Genomic DNA, 21,937 nt, shown 5'->3' with positions numbered 1-21,937 from the left:
ATTATAGATAGAAAATTATGTTAATATTATATTAGATAGAAAACATGGTAAGATAATGTTTACGATTATCTAACACTGATATTCTTTTTTTAGCAATTGCAAACATTAATGTATTTCTATTATTATCGATATCACTTCTTTTTAGGTTTCACAAATATTTGACGTCATTTTCGATGCACAGACAGCTGTTTACAATATAAATGCATCTAATATTGATTTTTTAAGACATAGATTATTTTAATCGATCAATTACAGGATATAGACACAGACATGCACACATACACACACATTCTTACATGATACACGTGCAGGCAATCTTTATGATTTTTGCATAAATAGTCAAAAATCATTTTGGGAATATAATTACGCGTCGTTCGCGATAACGAATGCACACACTGAGAAAAAATCTGGTTGCATTAATTAGAATTCTGGTAGATTCAACCAGTCTGTTGGAAAATGGACGATCTAGAATTCTTATAGGAATTACCAGATGAATCTGATTAATTTCTTCCTGTTAAATTTACCAAATTTTCTGATTAATAATACTAAACTCACCAGTACCAAGTCGTTTAAAATTGTTTCCATATAATCTCAAAAATCTGTTTAATATTTTGAATTCCAACATGATTATTGCATAAATTCAATCCAGATTATTGAATAAATTATTTTAAGTTCAGTTTGTTAGAAATTAAACTGATAAACAGTGATGCAAGAAGAGGATGCAGACTCAAACACACACAATCAGAGTAGGGATGGGCGATCTTGAATCGATTTTTTGAAGAATCGATTCTTTTATATCCGATTCTCGATTTTTTAAATTGATCTTACATCTTCGATTAATCCAGTGAATCGATTCTTAAGATTAGAGAGCGATCCTAAAAACATAAAAGTATAAAATTCATATTACGCCTTGATTTTTCGTATATGTGTGCATAGCATTTATACAAATTTAGTTGAAAGGAAATTTAATCTTTACTTTAAAGCCGGGTTTATAATAGGTAATTTAAGCTCTTAAGAAATTGACCAATCACAGTCAAATATGAAGAGAATACTTGAAAGAATACTTGAAATACTCTAGTGTGATTGGGTAATTTCTTAAGACTTAAGGCTTAAGTTATCTGTTGTAGACCTGGCCTTAATCCACAATTTTTCTTTATATGATGTAAGGAATTGTAAAAAATTAACCTATCGCAGTTGAATGTGAGAAGAATAATTGAATACGATTGGAAATATTTAATATTTTGTAAAATTAAATAAAGAAATCGATTTTTGATAGATCGATTCTTTAACAGTCGATTTTTTGGCGAATCGAGTTTTTAAGTCTCCGATCTAGATCGATCCAAAAAATCGATTCTTTTGAAAAAATCGCCCATCCCTAAATCAGAGAACTGGCGTTTTCTTTCTGGCACTACTGCTCGTAAGAGAAAAAAAAATATACTTTGGATTTAACGTTAATACTAGTTGTTTATACATATTTCATGGCAAATATTGAATACAAGTAAAGTTAAGAGTGGCTAGCGGCAAGCAAAGAAGTTAATGCAACAAGAAATTTTATAGATTCACCAAAAAATACTAATCAAATCCTTATAATAAAATCCATTAAACATTCTAGTTATAAAAAATCGAGTCTTATCATAACTAGAAATTCTTGTTTAATTTAACAAAATGCCTTCAATCATATACGTCTTGTTGGTACATATAATCAAACAATTTTTCTCAGTGCATAAACGCATAAGAACGCGGATCGATCGTGCTTGAAAAAAGGAGGACCACCCTATTAATATAAATAAAGCATCAAGTCGTGGTCGGCCTCCTTTTCGAGATCGTTCTAAAAAATTTTGATTTTCCTGCAAGTGTCGTTTTCTTGGTCGTACTACTAATCGTCGGCTTCTGCGTCGTGACTGTCCTTTCTGTAGTACTACTTAATGCCGGTCTCTTCATTATGTACGTCGATTTCTTCATTATCATAGGCCTTTTGGGTATCTCTGCTTTTTTCACTTTATTATTCGATACCTTAGTCGTGACCTTCATCAACGTTTTTTCGATCGTACTGCTCGATTTCTCAGTCGTACTCCTCACTTTCTTCATCACATTACTCACAGTCGGCTTAATCACGCTTGCTTCGGTCGCTATCAGTTTCTCTTCTATATTGCTCATAAAGATGTTCTCGATCGCCTTGATCAGCAACAACGGTTTCTCCGTCGTCGTGCTCTTAAGTACTTTGATCAACAACGGCTTTGATCTCTCCGTCATCTCATTTTTGACGCTCATCGACTCAGGACTCTTGGTCGTCGTCACCAATGGCTTGCTCGTCACCGTCGTCAACGTCATCATCGTTGTACTTACCATTGGACTCTTCGCGGTGAGGTTTGGTCTCAAAGTTTCGATCGTGATGTTTGGCGATTGGGTGACCAATATCAGCTCGCTACCAACCGACTGTGTCTGCTTCTCAATGATCCTTATGGTACTCTCGGAACGAGGCGTCGTAGTCGATGTGGTCGTGGATTTCTTTTGCTCGCAACCGTTCTGTTCTCCCGAGACAGTCGAGAACCTCGAATCTCGAGCACTCACGCTGCCTCGCTGTTTAACATTCCGACGTGCCTGGTCGGTGGCTCCTCGCGACGGTTTCTTTGTGGGTCGAGCTTTGGGGACTGCCTGGCGTTCTGTCGTAGCAGTTTTCATCATCTCGGCTTCGTACGCTTCGTGCCAACCCGCGTTCTCGTGCACGAATACAACCGGCTGCCACTTCTCACGACTGTCATCGATACCGGTGCCGGTGATCTCCGCGCTTTTCTGGAAGCTCGACTCGTCCTTCTCCTGTTTTGACTTACCCCATATCACGCGAGACGCCGATTCCTCGGTATTCAAGCCTGCCATCTCGCGGGGATTGTTGTATCGCGGTTGTCGGGTCGAGATTGTCCCGAATCCTCGACTAGCCTGATTCTCCGTTCGATAACCGGGCAAGTAAGACGGTGGATCTACAATTTCAAGAGCATTAGAATTCGCACTGGTCTCAGTTATACCGGTTTGCTTATCGTAGAAACTCGAAGGTGGAGTCGGTTTTTCGTAAGAACTCGAATAGGCACTTGGCGCGCTGAAAAGATCGTTTTGCTTTCCGTAAGAGGTCGCGTAGGAATCAGGGGCGCTGTACTCCTGACTTTGATAAGAGGTCGAATAGGAACTCGGAGCACCGTTGAATTCGTTCTGATCCTGATAAGAGACCGAATAGGAACTCGGAGCGTTATTGAACTCGTTCTGCTTGTGATACGAGGTCGAGTACGTGTTCGGGTGAGCATCATGAATCTCGTTCTGTTTGTAGGGCGTCGAGTAGGAACTCGGACCGCTGTAAGAGCTGGGATAGAATTCGGGAGCTGAGTTAGCAGCATCGTTGTACTGCTCGTACGAGGTCGAGTACGAACTAGGACCGGTGAAGACGTCGCTCGGCGCTTTGTAAGTGTCCGTGTGAGAGCTAGAATCTTGTTCCATCGATGCAGGTGAATACGGGGCGATTTGCCGAAGAGGCAAACGATGCGTGCTTAATTGATGCCAGGGCTGTACCGAAGGATCAGCTTCAGTCTTGACTGTCGTCGTTACGTTTTCCTTCTCGAGCAGCTCTTTCACTTTGTTCATGACTTCCTCGCCTGCCGCTTGATACTGGTAATATGAGGCCGCGGATTCGCTCAACAATTGTTGTTCTTGATTCTGCAAGTTTACTCGCGTGTTCGTAAAGTGATTCTTGTTGCTTTCCTCTTTGTTTGAATCTATGGCGGGTGGGAAACTCCCTTTGATTTGCGGATCCTTCGAAGGATTCTGCGAATTCTGTGATTTCGGTGGCTGCACTCCTTTAACGTGGCTGACGTTTCGGGGCGGATAAATTGCACGATGACGATTGGAGGAGGAAGCGAATAACGGATCGCCGTGCAATACAGGATGTATTCCGTGATGAGCTTGATTCATAAGCATGGTGATGGGATCGACGATTGAGGGAATCGGGATGAAGGGATTGTATTGTTTCTCCGCATCGATCACGGGAACCGGTAATTGCGTGACGAAGCGTACCATCACCTCGCTCGCATCAACCGGCTCTATCAGTCGCAAGTAGATCTTGCGTTTGGATCCGGGCATCTGGATAGGCACGAGAGGGCCCAGTTCGTTCTTCGGAGGGTCCAACAATTGATGTACGATGTCAATGATGGAGTCGAAGACATTCTTCTTCCTGGTGACGCGAATCATGGGCTCGATACGAATCGGTTCTTCATCGTAAATCACTTCAGGAATCGAGTCTATCTGATTGTCGCTCACCTCATATGTCGGTAATCCGCCGATTGATCGGGTCTTTACATGTTTTGCTGAATGTCTCGAGCGGCCGCGGTTATAACGATGCTGTTGTTGTTGGGATTGTGGTGATTGTTGTGGTTGTGATGATTGCTGTTGCTGTTGAGGTCCAGATTGAACCTCGTGATTTTTTTTGGACTCTCTCGACTGAAACTGTCGCGACGTAGGGTATATATCGGAATAAATCTGGGGGATAGGATTTATTTCTCTTCTTGTTGCGGCATCTTTGATGATCAATTCTTCTGGTGATCTTGCAATCTTCTTTACTCTAAAGAAGTCAATTATAAATTGCATTACTATTTATTACTTAAATACGAGAAATGATGCGATTGGAAAATGTAACAGATTAAATATTGTTAAAATTTAAAAATAATTCAAAACTAAAATTTTATTTTATGTTATTGTAATTTTATCAATTATTTTTATTGTTATATAAATCTAATTTAACGAAATAGTACAGTTATAATACAGAAAATAAGTACAAGGAAAATTTGTTGTTTTAAAAACACAGAAATAAGAAAGAAAAAAAATCTGTCGAAAATCTGCTTACCTATTATTTAAATATTTGACCTCGTTAGTGAACACTGTTGATGACAGACATGCGCACACCTACATATGAATATATATAAAAATTATATTTGTAAAAAAAATTATATATGTAGAATATATTTATATTTTTATTTACATTATATTTATAAATTTTCATGTAACATATTATAGCACTATAAATTGTCATTTATAATAATTAACAGCTGCATCTATGAGAATCTCAATTGTTTGCTCACTTATCAATTTTTTCAAGCGAAAATTTAAATTAATTTAAACAATGTTAGCATTTCGCGATCACTTTACATCTCCAAAACCACACTGAGGGAAAAATTTTTTTAAATGAAATAAATTTGTTTTCCTGAAACTTTTGCTTTAAATGAAAGGAATTGTTTACTTTATTTAAGCAAAAGTATTTAATTTTAATTAAATATGCATGTTATATTAAGTACATTATTTTCATTTATATATTTTTTATATTTAAATACTACTTTCGTAAAATATATACTATAATTTATTAAATTAAATATATTACTTTTTAAAATTAAAAAATTTAAAATTTTTGGGAATAAAAAATGCATTTTAATAAATATTTTGTAAAATTAAAATAAAAATATTTAATTAAAAATTATATTTTTTTAAACATATGTAAATAAATATTTAATTTAAGCAAACAGACGTTTTGAATACAAGTAAATACATGATTAGTACCCACCGAATAAATAACTTTCTTGAATTAACTAAAATTTTTTTATTTTAAGATAATTTTTTCCTCAGTGCATTAATAAATTAACAGCGTTAGCCGTAATTTCGTCAGCACTGCGTAAGGATGTGCAAGCGTACCGCTAATTATTTTTATCAACTAGAAAAGAAATATTTTTCAGCCCAACTAGGATTCTTATAGCCGTATCCTCCTCCTCAATTATCGGACAGATCGATGCAATGAGTCGAACGAAAAAATTTACGGAAAAAATCCATATGATCGGACAACAATCTCGGCGAATTCACATTTAAGTCGTAATTTTCGATCACTTTTTTTCACTGCGAAAACAATAATTCTCCGATGAGCTGTCTTCACTCACCGTAATGAAACACGTGAACTTCATATCGCGTAGCTCGCACGAAATCCCGCTCACCTTGTCGATGTAGGGGCGACGCACAAAGTCGACTGTGGTGCGGCGATATTTAGCCACCTCTTTTAAAGCTTCTCCCATAGAGCGGCTTCGTGCCGAAGCGTGTCCTTTATAATGCATCTGTATAATTCTCCCTGCACGCCATTATGGTGATCACAAACACTGGGCGAGCAATTGATTTCGAGTAATTAGTTCCTGTTTTTTCCATATTATTTTTATCGAGAGATATCAAATGTTGCCATTAGTAAGTATAAGCCAATGATTTTTTTTAAATTTTGTTAATAAATAATTTTGCATCTTTAGAAATAATTTGTATAAATACATTTCTGTTGCGAAAATAGCACATTGCACGAAGGAAAATGTCGAAATTTGACGATTTATTCACACGTGTATGTATTCGAAATAAATTTGAGAGAAAGAATTTTAAAAATTGTATCTTTATTCAAATGAATAAACTTATTTATTTAGCTTTTTTATTTATATACTAAAATAGTTTTCGATTTTTAATTTAATTATTATAATGATTTCGATGTGTGAAATATAGTTTTTTTTATTAAAATATATCATCAAATGAGTTTTCTTATTTTCATAGTTTTTTTTCTGATCTTTAACAATTGCACACACCTTACAATTTTGACGTATGAATTAAATAATCAGTTGAAGTCAATTCTTAAGATGCATGATGAAGAACTCATTCTCTCGTATCATGTGTACCTTTTGTCAAATAAAAAAAATCATCAATATTTTTCTCAACCGCAATATATTAATGCTATTTCATATATTGTACAAATATTTATTTGGATCATACATAATAATGTATTTTTATATATTATACAAAGTATTGAACTTATTTTGAAAATCATTTTCATTTTGTCGAAAATCTAATACATAAATGCAAAATTAAATTTGTGACAATTATTTCAAATTACAAATCTCTATCAATTGTTTCAATATACTTGGCTAATTAATTATTTTCATATTTAGTTTTGATTTTTTTTAGGAAAATTATATAAATTTTTTGAAGAAAAATTTTTATAAATTATTTATTATTTTTTTAAGGGTATTTTTTTATTAAACGTTTTATTGCATATATAAGGTGGAATGTTTTTTTATGTACTTGGCGTATTTCTTTTTATCTTTGTAAGGTTTTTTTTGGAGGGATTCTCAATTTTTAAATAAATTATATAAGACATGCAAATTGAAAATCTCTTCTGTAAGAGAATTAATAATTAATTTCCAATAATTTTATCAACTTTAGGATTTAATATAATTACAAGAGATTACTATAGAAATATTTACTCGAAAAAATAGCCTTATTCATTTTTAATAATTGCAGAAAATGAAAATATCTGGATACGCACAATGTGCGATACATATTTCTTCACGCGAATCTGTACATCTTAACATAACGCTGCAAGTTTCGATTCTGGTGATTACCAGGGTTGGGTAAGTTTATATTTTTTTTTAATTAAATTAAGTTAAAGTTAATGGGTTAAAAAATTAATTTAGTTATGTTAAAAGTTATACAAATAAAAAATTAACTCAATAAAAGTTACGTTAAGATTAAATTAACGTTAGTTAAGATAAAAGTTAAAATTTTGAAAAGCACTATTTCACTTTATATTAAATTAGATTGTAATTTTAAAATTAGATTACTCTAAATAATAATAATATGAATCATCAAATAAATTTGGGGGGAAAGTTAATAAATTTAAGTTTATGTGTTTTAAAAATAACTAGTTAAAGTTAAAAGTTAACTCTTTTTAAAATAACTAAGTTGAGTTAAAAATTATTAACTTTTTAACTCAACTTTTTAACTTTTTTAACTTTTAACTAATCAACTAGTTATTATCCAACCCTGGTGATTACATTTGGAAGCATATCGTGCGAATACGTAATAAATTTCGAATTTCTATTGGAGTTTTTCGGGCTTTTCCAGTTTAACGCGAGAGTAGTCATAATAAAGGCCATTGGCTTAATGAAAGTAAAATTACTTGACTGCCCCGTTTTAATTGCTTGTTTGTGAGTTTCCCATCTTCATGAGCGAAGCATCAAGTTTCTAGCATCATCTAAACATGGAAAGTTGTTTGTCGAATCGCAAATCATGAAGCTGCATCGTATCGGATTCTTATGCATACACAGATAAGAGCTTTGCGTTATTGCTAGGTAGAAAACCGTTTATTAATTAGGATGAAAAGGAGAAGCAGTTCTGACAAGAAAACCGCGAAATAGAAACAAAACTATCGATCTCTCAGATAATTATAGTCGCTAGAATCATCGTAACGGAAGAGGTGTGGTTCGAAGACAGAAAAAATGCATAGATTAACGTTAAAAAAATTCCCAGACTCTCCGATCGATGATATCTGGTTCAACAGCAAATCAGCTGTTTTCTTTATAATCGCACATATATATATAAGGTGTATCTAAAATAATACACTAAACTTTAGGAGCCTAGAGGTCAAAATAAGACTTTTTTTCTTATGAACATGAGTCCGCAAATGAACCCCCCTCCGAACTAAAAATATGTGAAATTGACCAAATACTCGTAACGCAAATTTATTTATCTCTCAAGAGAGGATAATAAGTAACGTCAAAACCTTTTTTTTTCTTAAATAGTCAATTTTTAATTTTTTCCCCAAACTTTAGCTCGGAGAAGGGTTCATTTGCGGATCCATGTTCATAGGAAAAAAAAGTCTTATTTTGACTTCTAGAATACGCTCCTAAAATTTAGTGCATCATTTCAGATACACCCTGTATAGAATACAGGTTTGATCCGATCGGAATATTAAAGACGGCGCGTTAACGTATCTTATTCATTCGGTCGCTAACGTTGTAGCCACAAGTGACAATATATATTTACATAAATCTATGTATAATCTTCTGATAAGATTAATTTTTTCGAATATATTATTCTGATAAGAGACCGGTGCTTTTAAAATACATTACAGTTTTCTCTTGCAGTTTCTCTCACTTTTGTACATACATGATCGCGAATTATAATGCATACGCATGGTATTGCAAAATTACAATATTTTCTTCTAATTATAAATATTTTAATCAATTTCCGAAATCGATCTTTTTACATAAAAAGTCATGAGGAAAATATTTTAATTTTAAATTCTTAAAATAAAGCTTACAATTAGTTTATGAAAAATTTTGAATCAAGAATTATTGGAATGTCGTTTATTGCATTTTCCAAATTTAAACGTTTATAATATACAGGGTATACGAAAAGTCTGGAAACAATCGAATATTTCATAAACTATTCATTTTAGAAAAAAATGTTTCAGACAAAAGTTGTAAGGTTTGCAATTGACAGTTACATATATTTTTCTTAAAAACAACTGTGCGTTTTTTTATGCTAATTGATTCCTCTCATTATTTTGAGCATAAAAGTACTGAGGTAAGATAATCGAAAAATGAATATTTTACGAGATATTTTATAATTTATGTAAAATTAAGAAATTACTTCGAATTTTATAACTCAAAAAGTATTTAATAAAAAATACTTAATTATAGTATTTTGGAAAGCTCTCGAAATAAATTACAAGAATATGTAATAAGAAATAAAGGTTTTCGATTAAAAAATTCAAGATGTCCTTCATGTAACCTTGGCAACGCCACTTGTGATCATGCTAATAAGATTAGTAAATAGATATTTTAGAGCCCTACAACTTTTGTCTGAAACATTTTTTTCTAAAATGAATAGTTTATGAAATATTCGACTGTTTCCAAACTTTTCATACACCCTGTATATTTATAAATATTATACTATCGATTTTTAAATATGGATATAATATTTATATTTACTTTTTTAAATAAAATTTCTTAAATAATATTTACTTTTTTAAATAAAATTTTATATAAAATTTCAATTTAATATTAAGAAATCTGTGTAATCTACCACTACTGATGATTTATGATTTGTGTGAATTGGACTGGAATTTATGAAAATATATTCACATTTAATATCTGTTGATTAATGTGACATTCATTTTCTTTGACGATAAGAAATAGATTCTAAATTAATTGAACCAAATGCATTCATTAATCATATCAGTAGAATTCGAAGATTAATGTGATTCAAGCACATTCCATTATTTGATTTGTTTGCAATTTACACTCAGCTTTCTAATTAAAATTAATAAATAGTATGCAATATACACACACACATAATTAAACAATACGCAGATATGATCAAAATATATCTTTTATTATGTCATAATCTTATTTATGTCATAAATCTTATTTATTCGAAAATACATTGATTATACCCATCCTTATTATTTGCGTGAATCTCTATTACAATAAAAATTTATATCTCTAAAAAAAATCTTTAACTACAAATGTACATCTTTACAATAAATGTACATCATTACAATAAAAATTTATATCTCTAAAAAAAATCTTTAACTACAAATGTACATGTTACGTGTATCTAAAATTTCCTTAGATATTCACACTTTCGAATTATACGCATGACTACACAAAGTAATGCTAATCGCTAACCGCTGGGACCACAAACTTATGATTTTTCCATTTCGATCCATTTCGATAACCGCAATCCTTGATGAAAGTATCATAAATGTTTCTAATCGCGCTCGATGCTTTTTTACAGATTAAATTATTGGTAATAATTCAATTGAAATTGAAGCGGCGTTTTCCATCGAAACGAAATCCATAAGCCGCGCTGTTGGGCGCGTCAACCAGCGCGGGATTTCGATACTGATGAAAGGATCCGTGAAGATGGGGCGGTCTCACGGCGTTTTGCTCCTCGTCCTGCATACCTTTCAAGTAAAACGCCTCGAATTGGCCCTCGGGTAAGAGAATATCCTTCAGAGATTTGTCGTCCGGATCGTATGCCGCCACGACCATAATTAACGCGACGAGAAGACACAAAATCTGCGAATTATAAAATATATTATATTATATTATATTATATTATATTATATTATATTATATTATATTATATTATATTATTTTATTTTATATTATACAGAGTGTCCCAAAAGTCCCGGTCGAATATTTCATAAACTATGCACTTTAGAAAGAAATGTTTCAGACAAAAGTTGTATGGCTTGAAGGGGGCCATCAGATAGTAGCAATGATTTGACATGGGAGAGTCATTTGAATGTGAGATAAAGGTCACCTTCAATTTCTTAAATGGAACCTACTATTTTTCATTGCATATTCTTGTAGCTTATCTCGAGGGCTTTCCAAAACACTATAATAAAGTATTTCTTCATTGAGTATTTTTCGAGTTATGAGGTTTGAAATCATTTCTTAATTTTGCATAGACCATAAAATATCTAGTAAAATATTCATTTTTCGATTATCTTACCTTAATCATTTTATGTACAAAATAATGAAAGAAATCAATTGGTGTAAAGAAAATACATAGTTGTTTAAAAAAAAAATATGTAATTTGCAATTAACAATTACATTTTTTTTTTTAAACAACTATGTGTTTTTTCAACTATGTGTTTTTTCTCTCGAGATAAGCTACACGAATGTGTAATAAAAAATAGGAAGTTCCATTTAAGAAATTGAAGGTGACCTTTTCCTCACCTTCAAATGACTCTCCCGTGTCAAATCATTGCCACTATCTGATGGTCCCCTTCAAGCCATACAACTTTTGTCTGAAACATTTCTTTCTAAAGTGCATAGTTTATGAAATATTCGACCGGTCCGGGACTTTTGGGACATTCTGTATATTATTTTATATTATATTTTATATTATATTTTTTATATTATTTTATATTTTTCTGAAATGTAAAAAAAGCTCCCTAAAAAGTTTCTTGATAAGAGTCCAATAGCGGACTATTGGACAATTAAATGCATTAAAATGCTAAGAAGTCTTATTACAATCATCATTGGAATAATTAATGATTTTTTTATTACAATCATCATTGGAATAATTGAAATAATTAAAGGAGTGATAAGCGACAGTGATTTTCAATAGACAAAGTATACGTACTAATAAAATGTTTCCCTCGCTCCATGTCATTATTATTTTCCGCTCCATTTTCTCGGTGATATCTTGCGCGATCAAGACGAATTAAAGTGACAACTAATATGACGTGATGTTGTATCGATGGCGATGTCGCCGTATAAATCTCTCTTGGCTAAATCAATGAAACAGGGAAAGCGATGATGAATCGGGTCATTCGTCAGATTAATTACATGTTGTGTCTCATGACATTACTGCAAATGTGTTCGTAATTAATTGCAAATGAAGGAAAGAAAAAAACGCGGTTGTTCAACCGTAAAGTGCAAATTTCGCTGGACGATAATGTCCACGATCGGATAATATTCACGTGGATTCAATGTTGCGTGTGAAACATGAGCATCGCCTCGATTCGCAGGATAAATCTAGAGTAAAATACATCGTGCCTCTAATAATAAGCCTCTTCCGTAAAACTGAGTCTTAAGAGAAAATCAAAGTAGGAGCAAGAGATCTCGTGTAAGAAAGATCTCACGAAAGAGGCTAATTTAAATTCGAAAACTTCAAAGTAAAGAAAAAATATATTGAAAAGAGATAACGTTAGAGGGAAATTAAATTCTGAGAGAAAAATCGACTCGTACGCTTCGTATTTGTTTATGCTTGGATCTTTAAAGATGGGCGCATAATTGCAATGTAAATTGCTCGAAATAACGATATCATGATATTTATTATTTTATTATTTAATTTATTTATTTTATTTTTTATTTATTATTTAATTTATTATTTTATTTTAAACACGATTCTCTCTAAGAGATATCATCTTAAACAAGAAAAAAGATCACATTTTTACAATTGTTCTTTCATTCTCAGTTATGTATATATGCATACGTAAGAGAAAATCGAACACCTTGTACCTTGACCGTTCACTTATTACGAAACAAACTGTTAACGAAATGCAAGATCTTTCATCGCACGCGTCCGGACAGTACAAAAATTTAAAAGATCTAAAGAAAAATATAAAGACATTTTTTAAGACATTTTTGCAACGCAAATTTGAGTTAATAATAAATCAATAGAAGCGTCAATCGTCGTGAAAAGCCCGTATTTTTACAAATTGATTTAACTGATGTTCCTAAACAGCACACAATATTTATGATAAATATCTATAAATATTTTTATAATTTATTTTTTCAAAATATTATATAAATATTTTATACATATTTTATGTACATTAAAAGAAGTAGTCAGAAAAACTTTATTCGATATATTGTTAAAACATAAATAAATATTTTATATAATATTTATGATATAAAAATAAACGATAAATAAACGATAAATAAACGATATTTATAGTAATATTTTGTAAATATTTCTCAAATGTTTGTTAAAAACACTGTTTCATAGAAATGCAAATTAGCACCCGGCTGTGTTACAAACGAAAATAAAGCAAATGTATGTATATTTTATTGTATTTTTTCTCAGAAAGGAGCTCGTTCGTGAATATGTATATATATATTTTTTTATTTATAATAAATTTTTATGATATAGTAAACTTAAGAACGTGAAAATATTTATAAAATATTTATAAAATATTTATAAAATGTTCAAATCAAATATTATATATACAGTGACCGGCAAAAATAAAAAGCCACCTTAACTATAAAACTGATTTGATGCTAAAAGGTAAAAAAAATTCATTATAAAGTTTTTTATAACTAAAACTGAAAATTTATTAAGTAATTTAATGTTTTTAATTAAAAAGAAATCATTTTTTATTTAATACTGTATTTATTTCTATATAATCATTTATTTAAGAGTGACAAAATAAAAAAGCCAGTTAAGGTAACATAGTATTACGATTTAAAAAAACAACAATATTATTTTAATTAATAATTAATATGATTTCCTTTAGCCTCAATTACTTTTTGCAGTCTTTTTGGTATACTTTCAATTAAATTTTTTAAATGTTGTGGATCCAAATTCTCCCAGGCTAGTTGTAATGCTTCAAAATAAGAATTCTTGTTAGTTACTCCGCTTTTATTAATCCTATTATCCAAAATTGCCCAGAAATTTTCGATAGGGTTTAAATCTGGAGATTGCGGAGGCCATTCAAGTTGTTTAATTCGGCAGGAACGAAAAAAAGCTTGACTTTTCTTTGCTGTGTGTTTCGAGTCATTATCTTGTTGGAAAATGAAATTATCTTCTAGTCCGAGTTTCAACAAACACTCCTCCAAATTTTCATTTATTATATCAATGTAAACATCTGCTGTCATAATTCCGTTAATTTTGACAAGATTTCCCACTCCTGCCCATGAGAAACATCCCCAGACTAAAATATTTCCTCCGCCATACTTTACAGTTTTCTGAATGACGATCTTGAAGCTCTTCGCCGTGTTTTCTCCAGACTCTAATCCGCTTCTTTTGTCCAAATAACTCGAATTTGCTTTCATCTGTCCATAAAATATTTTTCCAGAAGTCCAATGACATATTTGCATACTTCCGAGCAAATTGCAAACGTTTTTTCTTATTGGTGACGCTAAAGAAAGGTCGTTTACGTGCAAACCGGCTGTGTAAATTTGCTTCATTGAGTCTTCGACGTACAGTGCGGTCAGAAACAGTAAGATAAATGTTTTCCTGAATTTCTCTAACAGTAATCTTTGGATTTTTCTTAACTTCACGGATTATTTTCATATCCTCCCGCTTGGATGTTGCTCGTTTTCGACCTCTTCCGATTCTATCTGCCACCGATCCAGTTGATTGAAATTTTCTTCTGATCTGTTTCTACTGCTCCTCTACTTACTTCATAATTTTTGGCTATATTCCGTTGGGAAAGACCTTTTTGAATATCTCGCACAATTAAGTTTCGAACTTGTGTGGAAATTGATCTTCCTCCCATTTTTGACCGCGAATTTTTTGTAATAATCGAGATAAGCCAATGTTGCAAAAATGATTAACAACAACGAGAAGTGAGCGCAATAACATGAACATGTTGACATGACAACCAAACAAAATATTGTATATATTAAATCGAAAAAATCTGAATGGCTTTTTTATTTTGTCAATATAATAAACAGCAATATTTAAGAAATATAAATAAAACTGAAAAGTAAAAAATAATTTATGTGATTGTAACATAAAATTTTAAAATAAATAATAAATGCTTCTTCTTTCATCAATGAAAATCTCATTGTTTTAATATTTTTACTCTTTCATTAAGCAAAACAGTATAACTAGGAAAATGGCTTTTTATTTTTGCCGGTCACTGTATATAATATTTGACTTGAATAGTTTAGAAATATTTTATAAATATTTTTACGCCCTTAAATTTACTAGAAAAATTTATTATAAATAAAAAAGATTTAAAAAAAGATATATATATTTTTTTATTTATAATAAATTTTTCTAGTAAACTTAAAGGCCTCAAAATATTTATAAAATATTCAAGTCAAATATTATAAATATTTTATAAATATTGTGTGCTGCCTGAGATTAAAGATTGCAGATCACGCGAGAGAAAAATCATATTTCTTCATCACTTTCTTTCTTTTACGCGAAATGAGATGAATTAGTTAGAGTTGTTATTTTGACAAGCCGTTGAAAAGTTGAATATTTATATTCTGCGAATTAATCGCACGTATCATCACCATAGATCTGGACTCTTCGAGATAAGGCATCAGTAAATAACCGTAAAAAGGCGTTTACACACAAGCCTATTTAATTAGGGATCACGATGATCCGCGGAGCACGAAAGCGAAAGTATTTAAGCAAAGCGTAACGAAGTGAAGCGTCTCCTGAGCCACTTTACGGGTCTTTAACGCCTCGAGGCCAACACTCTTACAGATTGATCAACCTGACGTCGAGGACACCTCTACATTTTCTATATAAATTACAAAAAAAAACCAAGCAAAACTAACTACAACGTAATCTAATCTATAATAGAAAAAGGAAGCGCGCCATTTACCCAAACTTTTCCGCAAAGACCGATCTCGCCGATCATTCAACAGTCAACAGATCCCTCCATCTGGTCGAATCGATACTCGACAATCGAGTAGTTGGGTCAACGAATATTGCCGTCTAAAATTAAGATAAAAAAGAAAACATTAATCTCGGATAGTGTCAAGCTCCGTCCATCAATCTACTCTTGATATTCGTCGGACACGTGCCTAGGTAAATGACACCTTCGGGAAATCGCGCGCACGCGTGGACTCTCGCGCGGAAAGACTTGGGAGGACTCGCCGAGAGTCGTATCGCCGGGAAAAAGTGAAAGCCAGCAGCGGCGTCGGCGCACGCGATATAGAGGCGGATTTCAAGCGTCACCTTCGCGGCCTTGTCGCGTTCCTCGTCCGCGAGGAGAAGTCCCCCGTTCGCAAAAACGGAAGTCGATGAAAATGGAAAACCGAGCCGAGCGACCCGTGCGCGCGCTCTTTGCTTTTTGCCGCCACACAGAAAAAAAAGAAGTGTCAAATCAAAATTTATAGACTTAAACTAACGCGTTCATTGTTTCATATATATACGCAATAATTTATAATCTTCTTAGAAGAATTAAATAATTTTAAATTTCAACAATATTACCGTCTTATTTTAATATATTGTAATTGTCATCTTAAGAATATATAATTATTTAATTCTACTTTAAGAAAATTATAATCTTTGATTTAAAAATGTTATTTTCTATCCAACATTGTTTCTTTTCCATTCAAAATTAAATCTTAAATCTTAAGAATATATTTTTCTTGATCGAACTATATTAAATGACTTCATTCATGTAAGCAATTATTCAAACAATTATATTTTTCTTTAATTACGCGATATAAACTCATTTCAAAATTTCCATGTTAAAATTAAATATATTTTCAAAACGAAAATGTCATTTTTTCTATGTAACGTGATTATTCCTTAAACTCACAGAAAAAAAAGAAGTGTCAAATCAAAACTTATATACTTAAACTAACGCGTTCATTGTTTCGTATATAAACGTAATAATTTATAATCTTCTTAGAAGAATTTAATAATTTTAAATTTCAACAATATTATCGTCTTATTTTAATATTGTAATTGTCACCCTAAGAATATATAATTATATAATTCTATTTTAAGAAAATTATAATCTTTCATTTAAAAATGTTATTTTCTATCCAACATTGTTTCCTTTCCATTCAAGAAAATTAAATCTTAAATCTTAAGAATATATTTTTCTTGATCGAACTATATTAAATGACTTCAAGTAAGCTAATTTTATTTAAACAATTATATTTTTCTTTAATTAACGCGATATAATCTCATTTCAAAATTTCCATGTTAAAATTAAATATATTTTCAAAACGAAAATGTCATTTTTTCAGTGTAACGTGATTATTCCTTAAACTCACAGAAAAAAAAAGAAGTGTCAAATTAAAACTTATATACTTAAACTAACGCGTTCATTGTTTCGCATATAGAGGGTGTTCAAAAAGTCCCGGTACGGGGGAATAACTCGAAAAGTAAGGGTCGGACAAAGAAACTTTTCCAACAAAAGTTGTAGGGCTTACTCCGAGCTTTTATCTCGTGACCTTGAGTTTGACCTTGAGCTTGACCTTCAAGGTTATTTGAAGGTCAAAGTGTTTTTTTTAAATGGGAACCCCTATTTTTGATTGTATATTCTTATAGCTGACCTCGAGAGCTTTCCAAAACACTAAACTAATAAAATATTTTTCCCTCAAGCATTTATCGAGTTATGAGGCTTCAAATCATTTCTTAATTTTACATAAACCGTAAAATATCTTGTAAAATATTCACTTTTCGATTATTTTACCTTAATACTTTTATGTACAAAATAATGAGAGGAATCAATTGGTCTAAAAAAAACACATAATTGTTCCGAAGAAAAAATATGTAATTTGCAATTAACAATTACATATTTTTTCTTAAAAACAACTGTATGTTTTCTTTACACCAATTGATTCCTCTCATTATTTTGTACATAAAAGTATTAAGGTAAAATAATCGAAAAGTGAATATTTTACAAGATATTTTACGGTTTATGTAAAATTAAGAAATGATTTGAAGCCTCATAACTCGATAAATACTTGAGGGAAAAATATTTTATTATAGTGTTTTGGAAAGCTCTCGAGGTCAGCTATAAGAATATACAATCAAAAATAGGGGTTCCCATTTAAAAAAAACACTTTGACCTTCAAATAACCTTGAAGGTCAAGCTCAAGGTCAAACTCAAGGTCGCGAGATAAAAGCTCGGAGTAAGCCCTACAACTTTTGTCCGAAAAGTTTCTTTGTCCGACCCTTACTTTTCGAGTTATTCCCCCGTACCGGGACTTTTTGAACACCCTGTATATGCAATAATTTATAATCTTCTTAAAAGAATTAAATAATTTTAAATTTCAACAATATTATCGTCTTTTATATTGTAATTGTCACCTTAAGAATATATAATTATTTAATTCTACTTTAAGAAAATTATAATCTTTGATTTAAAAATGTTATTTTCTATCCAACATTGTTTCTTTTCCATTCAAGAAAATTAAATCTTAAATCATGCGAATATATTTTTCTCGATTGAACTATATAAAATGGCTTCATTCAAGTAAGCAATTATTCAAACAATTATTTTTTTTCTTTAATTAACGCGATATAATCTCATTTCAAAATTTTCATGTTAAAATTAAATATATTTTCAAAACGAAAATGTCCTTTTTCTGTGTAACGTGATTATTCCTTAAACGCACAGAAAAAAAAGAAGTGTCAAATCAAAACTTATATATTTAAACTAACGCGTTCATTGTTTCGTATATACGCAACAATTTCTAATCTTCTTAGAAGAATTTAATAATTTTAAATTTCAACAATATTATCGTCTTATTTTAATATTGTAATTATCACCTTAAGAATATATAATTATTTAATTCTACTTTAAGAAAATTATAATCTTTGATTTAAAAATTTATTTTCTATCCAACATTGTTTCTTTTCCATTCAAGAAAATTAAATCTTAAATCATGCGAATATATTTTTCTCGATTGAACTATATAAAATGGCTTCATTCAAGTAAGCAATTATTCAAACAATTATTTTTTTTCTTTAATTAACGCGATATAATCTCATTTCAAAATTTCCATGGGTAAAACTAAATATTCAAAAACTAAATTTTCAAAATAAGAATGTTCTTTTTTCGTGCAGAGACACGTGGACGTGCACGCCTCGCGATTGACGTATCTCCTCGAAGCGGATAAACAATACGCTTTTTCTGCTCGGCTGACGCTTTTTAGGCGCCTTTTACTTCTTTAATGCCTTTAATTCTCTATTTATCCACCGCTTCTTATGTTTAGATAATAATAATCAAATATGATTGTGCGTTCGATACGAGGAGATATCGTCTCCATGATCAAGTAGCAGTGAAAAGAGAAGCTCAATTGAATTTCTCGATTGAAAGATTATAGGCAAATAAAAAATATGAGGCAGATGCAATCATGAAATTATCTATGGAATTGATGTAATTATGATCTGAATAAAAAGAGATCCAATGGTGCTTTCTTAGTGGTAACGAAAGTAAAATGGAATCGATTTAAACACAATTCTACGACAAACGTGAAAATCGAATTGCAATAATCGATAATTATTGTACATTAAATTATTATCCAAAACATATATTTTTGATAAAATAATTATATATATATATATATATATATATATATATATATTATATATATATATATATATATATATATATATTAATAATTAATGTATATTGTAATATTAAAAATATTATTTTAATACTTTGCGTGTGGCAGTCACACAGAGAAATCAAAGTAATAATGTTATTCCGTGGAATATATCGCAACGTTAAATCATCAAACAATTAAGTAGAGTTAATGATACCCTAGATCGTTACTATTTCTGCTAATTATTGACTTTTACTTTAGAAGTTGCTGTTGGGATAATTAAATTTATATATTACAACTTGAGACACATGGTTCTCATTGCCACGTTATATATGACTACAGAAATCAATGTCAGTTTGTTCAATTCTCGTATTTTACGAGAAATTTTATTTATTTGCGTGTATGTATGTATATGTGTGTAAAAAAATCTCTGACAATATAACTCTTAATAATATGACAATATTTATTTTCAAATGTTTGGAGAGCGAGTATAGAAAGTAATATGGAGAAATTATTACTGCAGATTAGATTAAAATGCTAATTATTGCCAATCTTTTTCACATTAGCGATCGCACGACTGATCGCTCGTTTCCAAGTCAAGCAGAGAAATCTTCGAATGCGAGTTTACAAATGCGCGACTCAAGAGATTATCGCTGACTGGATTGTTCTCGCAAGATCAGATGGAATTTTGGACATAGCGACTCGAGAAGGACGTGATTTAATTATCCAAAGAAAAATACTTGGATTCAAAAGGAAATAAAATGCTCTCGTTTTTAAACCTTCATACATCGAAACGAGTTTCCTTCGCATCTAATCCACGCTGGCGCATTAGCTCTGAATTGAGAATAAAGAAAGAACATTTTTAGTTAATTTGTTCTTAAAAGTTAATATTTTCTTTTAATATTTATAAATAATAATTCGATTTATATATAAATTGAAAATTGAAAAAATGTTTTTCTTTTTAGCTTGTAAAAGATGTTTTTTAATATTTAATATTAATGTTTAATATTAATAATATTTAATATTAATGTTTTTCTTTGTAGCTTGTAAAAGATAATGTTTTTTAATATTTATAAATAATAATTCGATTTATATATAAATTGAAAATTGAAAGAATGTTTTTCTTTTTAGCTTGTAAAATATGTTTTTAATATTTAATATTAATGTTTAATATTAATAATAATGTTTAATATTAATAATAATGTTTAATATTAATAATAATGTTTAATATTAATAATATTTAATATTAATGTTTTTCTTTGTAGCTTGTAAAAGATGTTTTTTAATATTTATAAATAATAATTCGATTTTATATATAAATTGAAAATTGAAAGAATATTTTTCTTTTTAGCTTGTAAAAGATAATGTTTTTAATATTTAATATTAATGTTTAATATTAATAATAATATTTAATATTAATGTTTTTCTTTTTAGCTTGTAAAAGATAATGTTTTTTAATATTTATAAATAATAATTCGATTTATATATAAATTGAAAATTGAAAGAATGTTTTTCTTTTTAGCTTGTAAAAGATAATGTTTTTAATATTTAATATTAATGTTTAATATTAATAATAATATTTAATATTAATGTTTTTCTTTTTAGCTTGTAAAAGATAATGTTTTTAATATTTAATATTAATGTTTAATATTAATAATAATATTTAATATTAATGTTTTTCTTTGTAGCTTGTAAAAGATGTTTTTTAATATTTATAAATAATAATTCGATTTTATATATAAATTGAAAATTGAAAGAATGTTTTTCTTTTTAGCTTGTAAAAGATAATGTTTTTTAATATTTATAAATAATAATTCGATTATATAAATTGAAAATTGAAAAAATGTTTTTCTTGTTAGCTTGTAAAAGATAATGTTTTTTAATATTTAATATTAATGTTTAATATTAATAATAATATTTAATATTAATGTTTTTCTTTGTGGCTTGTAAAAGATGTTTTTTAATATTTATAAATAATAATTCAATTTATATATAAATTGAAAATTGAAAGAATGTTTTTCTTTTTAGCTTGTAAAAGATAATGTTTTTAATATTTAATATTAATGTTTAATATTAATAATAATATTTAATATTAATGTTTTTCTTTTTAGCTTGTAAAAGATAATGTTTTTTTTAATATTTATAAATAATAATTCGATTTATATATAAATTGAAAATTGAAAAAATGTTTTTCTTTTTAGCTTGTAAAAGATAATGTTTTTTTAATATTTATAAATAATAATTCGATTTATATATAAATTGAAAATTGAAAAATGTTTTTCTTTTTAGCTTGTAAATGATAATAGAGCATTAACAAATATACACAT

At 29.9% G+C, this 21,937-nt stretch overlaps 2 protein-coding genes across 3 annotated transcripts; both read right to left on the bottom strand.

The window, feature by feature from the left end:
• Positions 1-1,737: 1,737 nt before the first annotated feature.
• Positions 1,738-6,008, bottom strand: LOC112639448. Its single transcript, XM_025413345.1, has 3 exons — positions 5,964-6,008; positions 4,886-4,944; positions 1,738-4,603 (listed from the first exon to the last, which is right to left on the bottom strand). Exons 1-3 carry the CDS (start codon positions 5,985-5,987, stop codon positions 1,795-1,797), a joined length of 2,892 nt encoding a protein of 963 aa, XP_025269130.1. The 5' UTR covers positions 5,988-6,008; the 3' UTR covers positions 1,738-1,794.
• Positions 6,009-10,293: 4,285 nt separating this feature from the next.
• Positions 10,294-16,311, bottom strand: LOC105250508. 2 transcript variants are annotated; one of them, XM_025413352.1, is made up of 3 exons: positions 16,122-16,311; positions 15,920-16,032; positions 10,294-10,916 (listed from the first exon to the last, which is right to left on the bottom strand). In XM_025413352.1, the coding sequence occupies exons 2-3, from the start codon at positions 15,953-15,955 to the stop codon at positions 10,653-10,655; spliced, it is 300 nt and encodes a 99-aa protein (XP_025269137.1). In that variant the 5' UTR covers positions 15,956-16,032; positions 16,122-16,311; the 3' UTR covers positions 10,294-10,652. The 2 variants fall into 2 exon arrangements, with proteins under 2 accessions (XP_025269137.1, XP_019882872.1); XM_020027313.2 differs by lacking the exon at positions 16,122-16,311 and adding an exon at positions 11,992-12,139 and having other exon boundaries at positions 15,920-16,035.
• Between the last annotated feature and the right edge of the window lie 5,626 nt (positions 16,312-21,937).

The sequence above is a fragment of the Camponotus floridanus genome, unplaced genomic scaffold (genome assembly GCF_003227725.1).
Source record: "Camponotus floridanus strain SB8 unplaced genomic scaffold, Cflo_v7.5 scaffold65, whole genome shotgun sequence".
In the NCBI taxonomy this organism is placed as follows: Eukaryota; Metazoa; Arthropoda; class Insecta; order Hymenoptera; family Formicidae; genus Camponotus; species Camponotus floridanus.
This window is presented reverse-complemented; position numbering and strand designations above follow the sequence as displayed.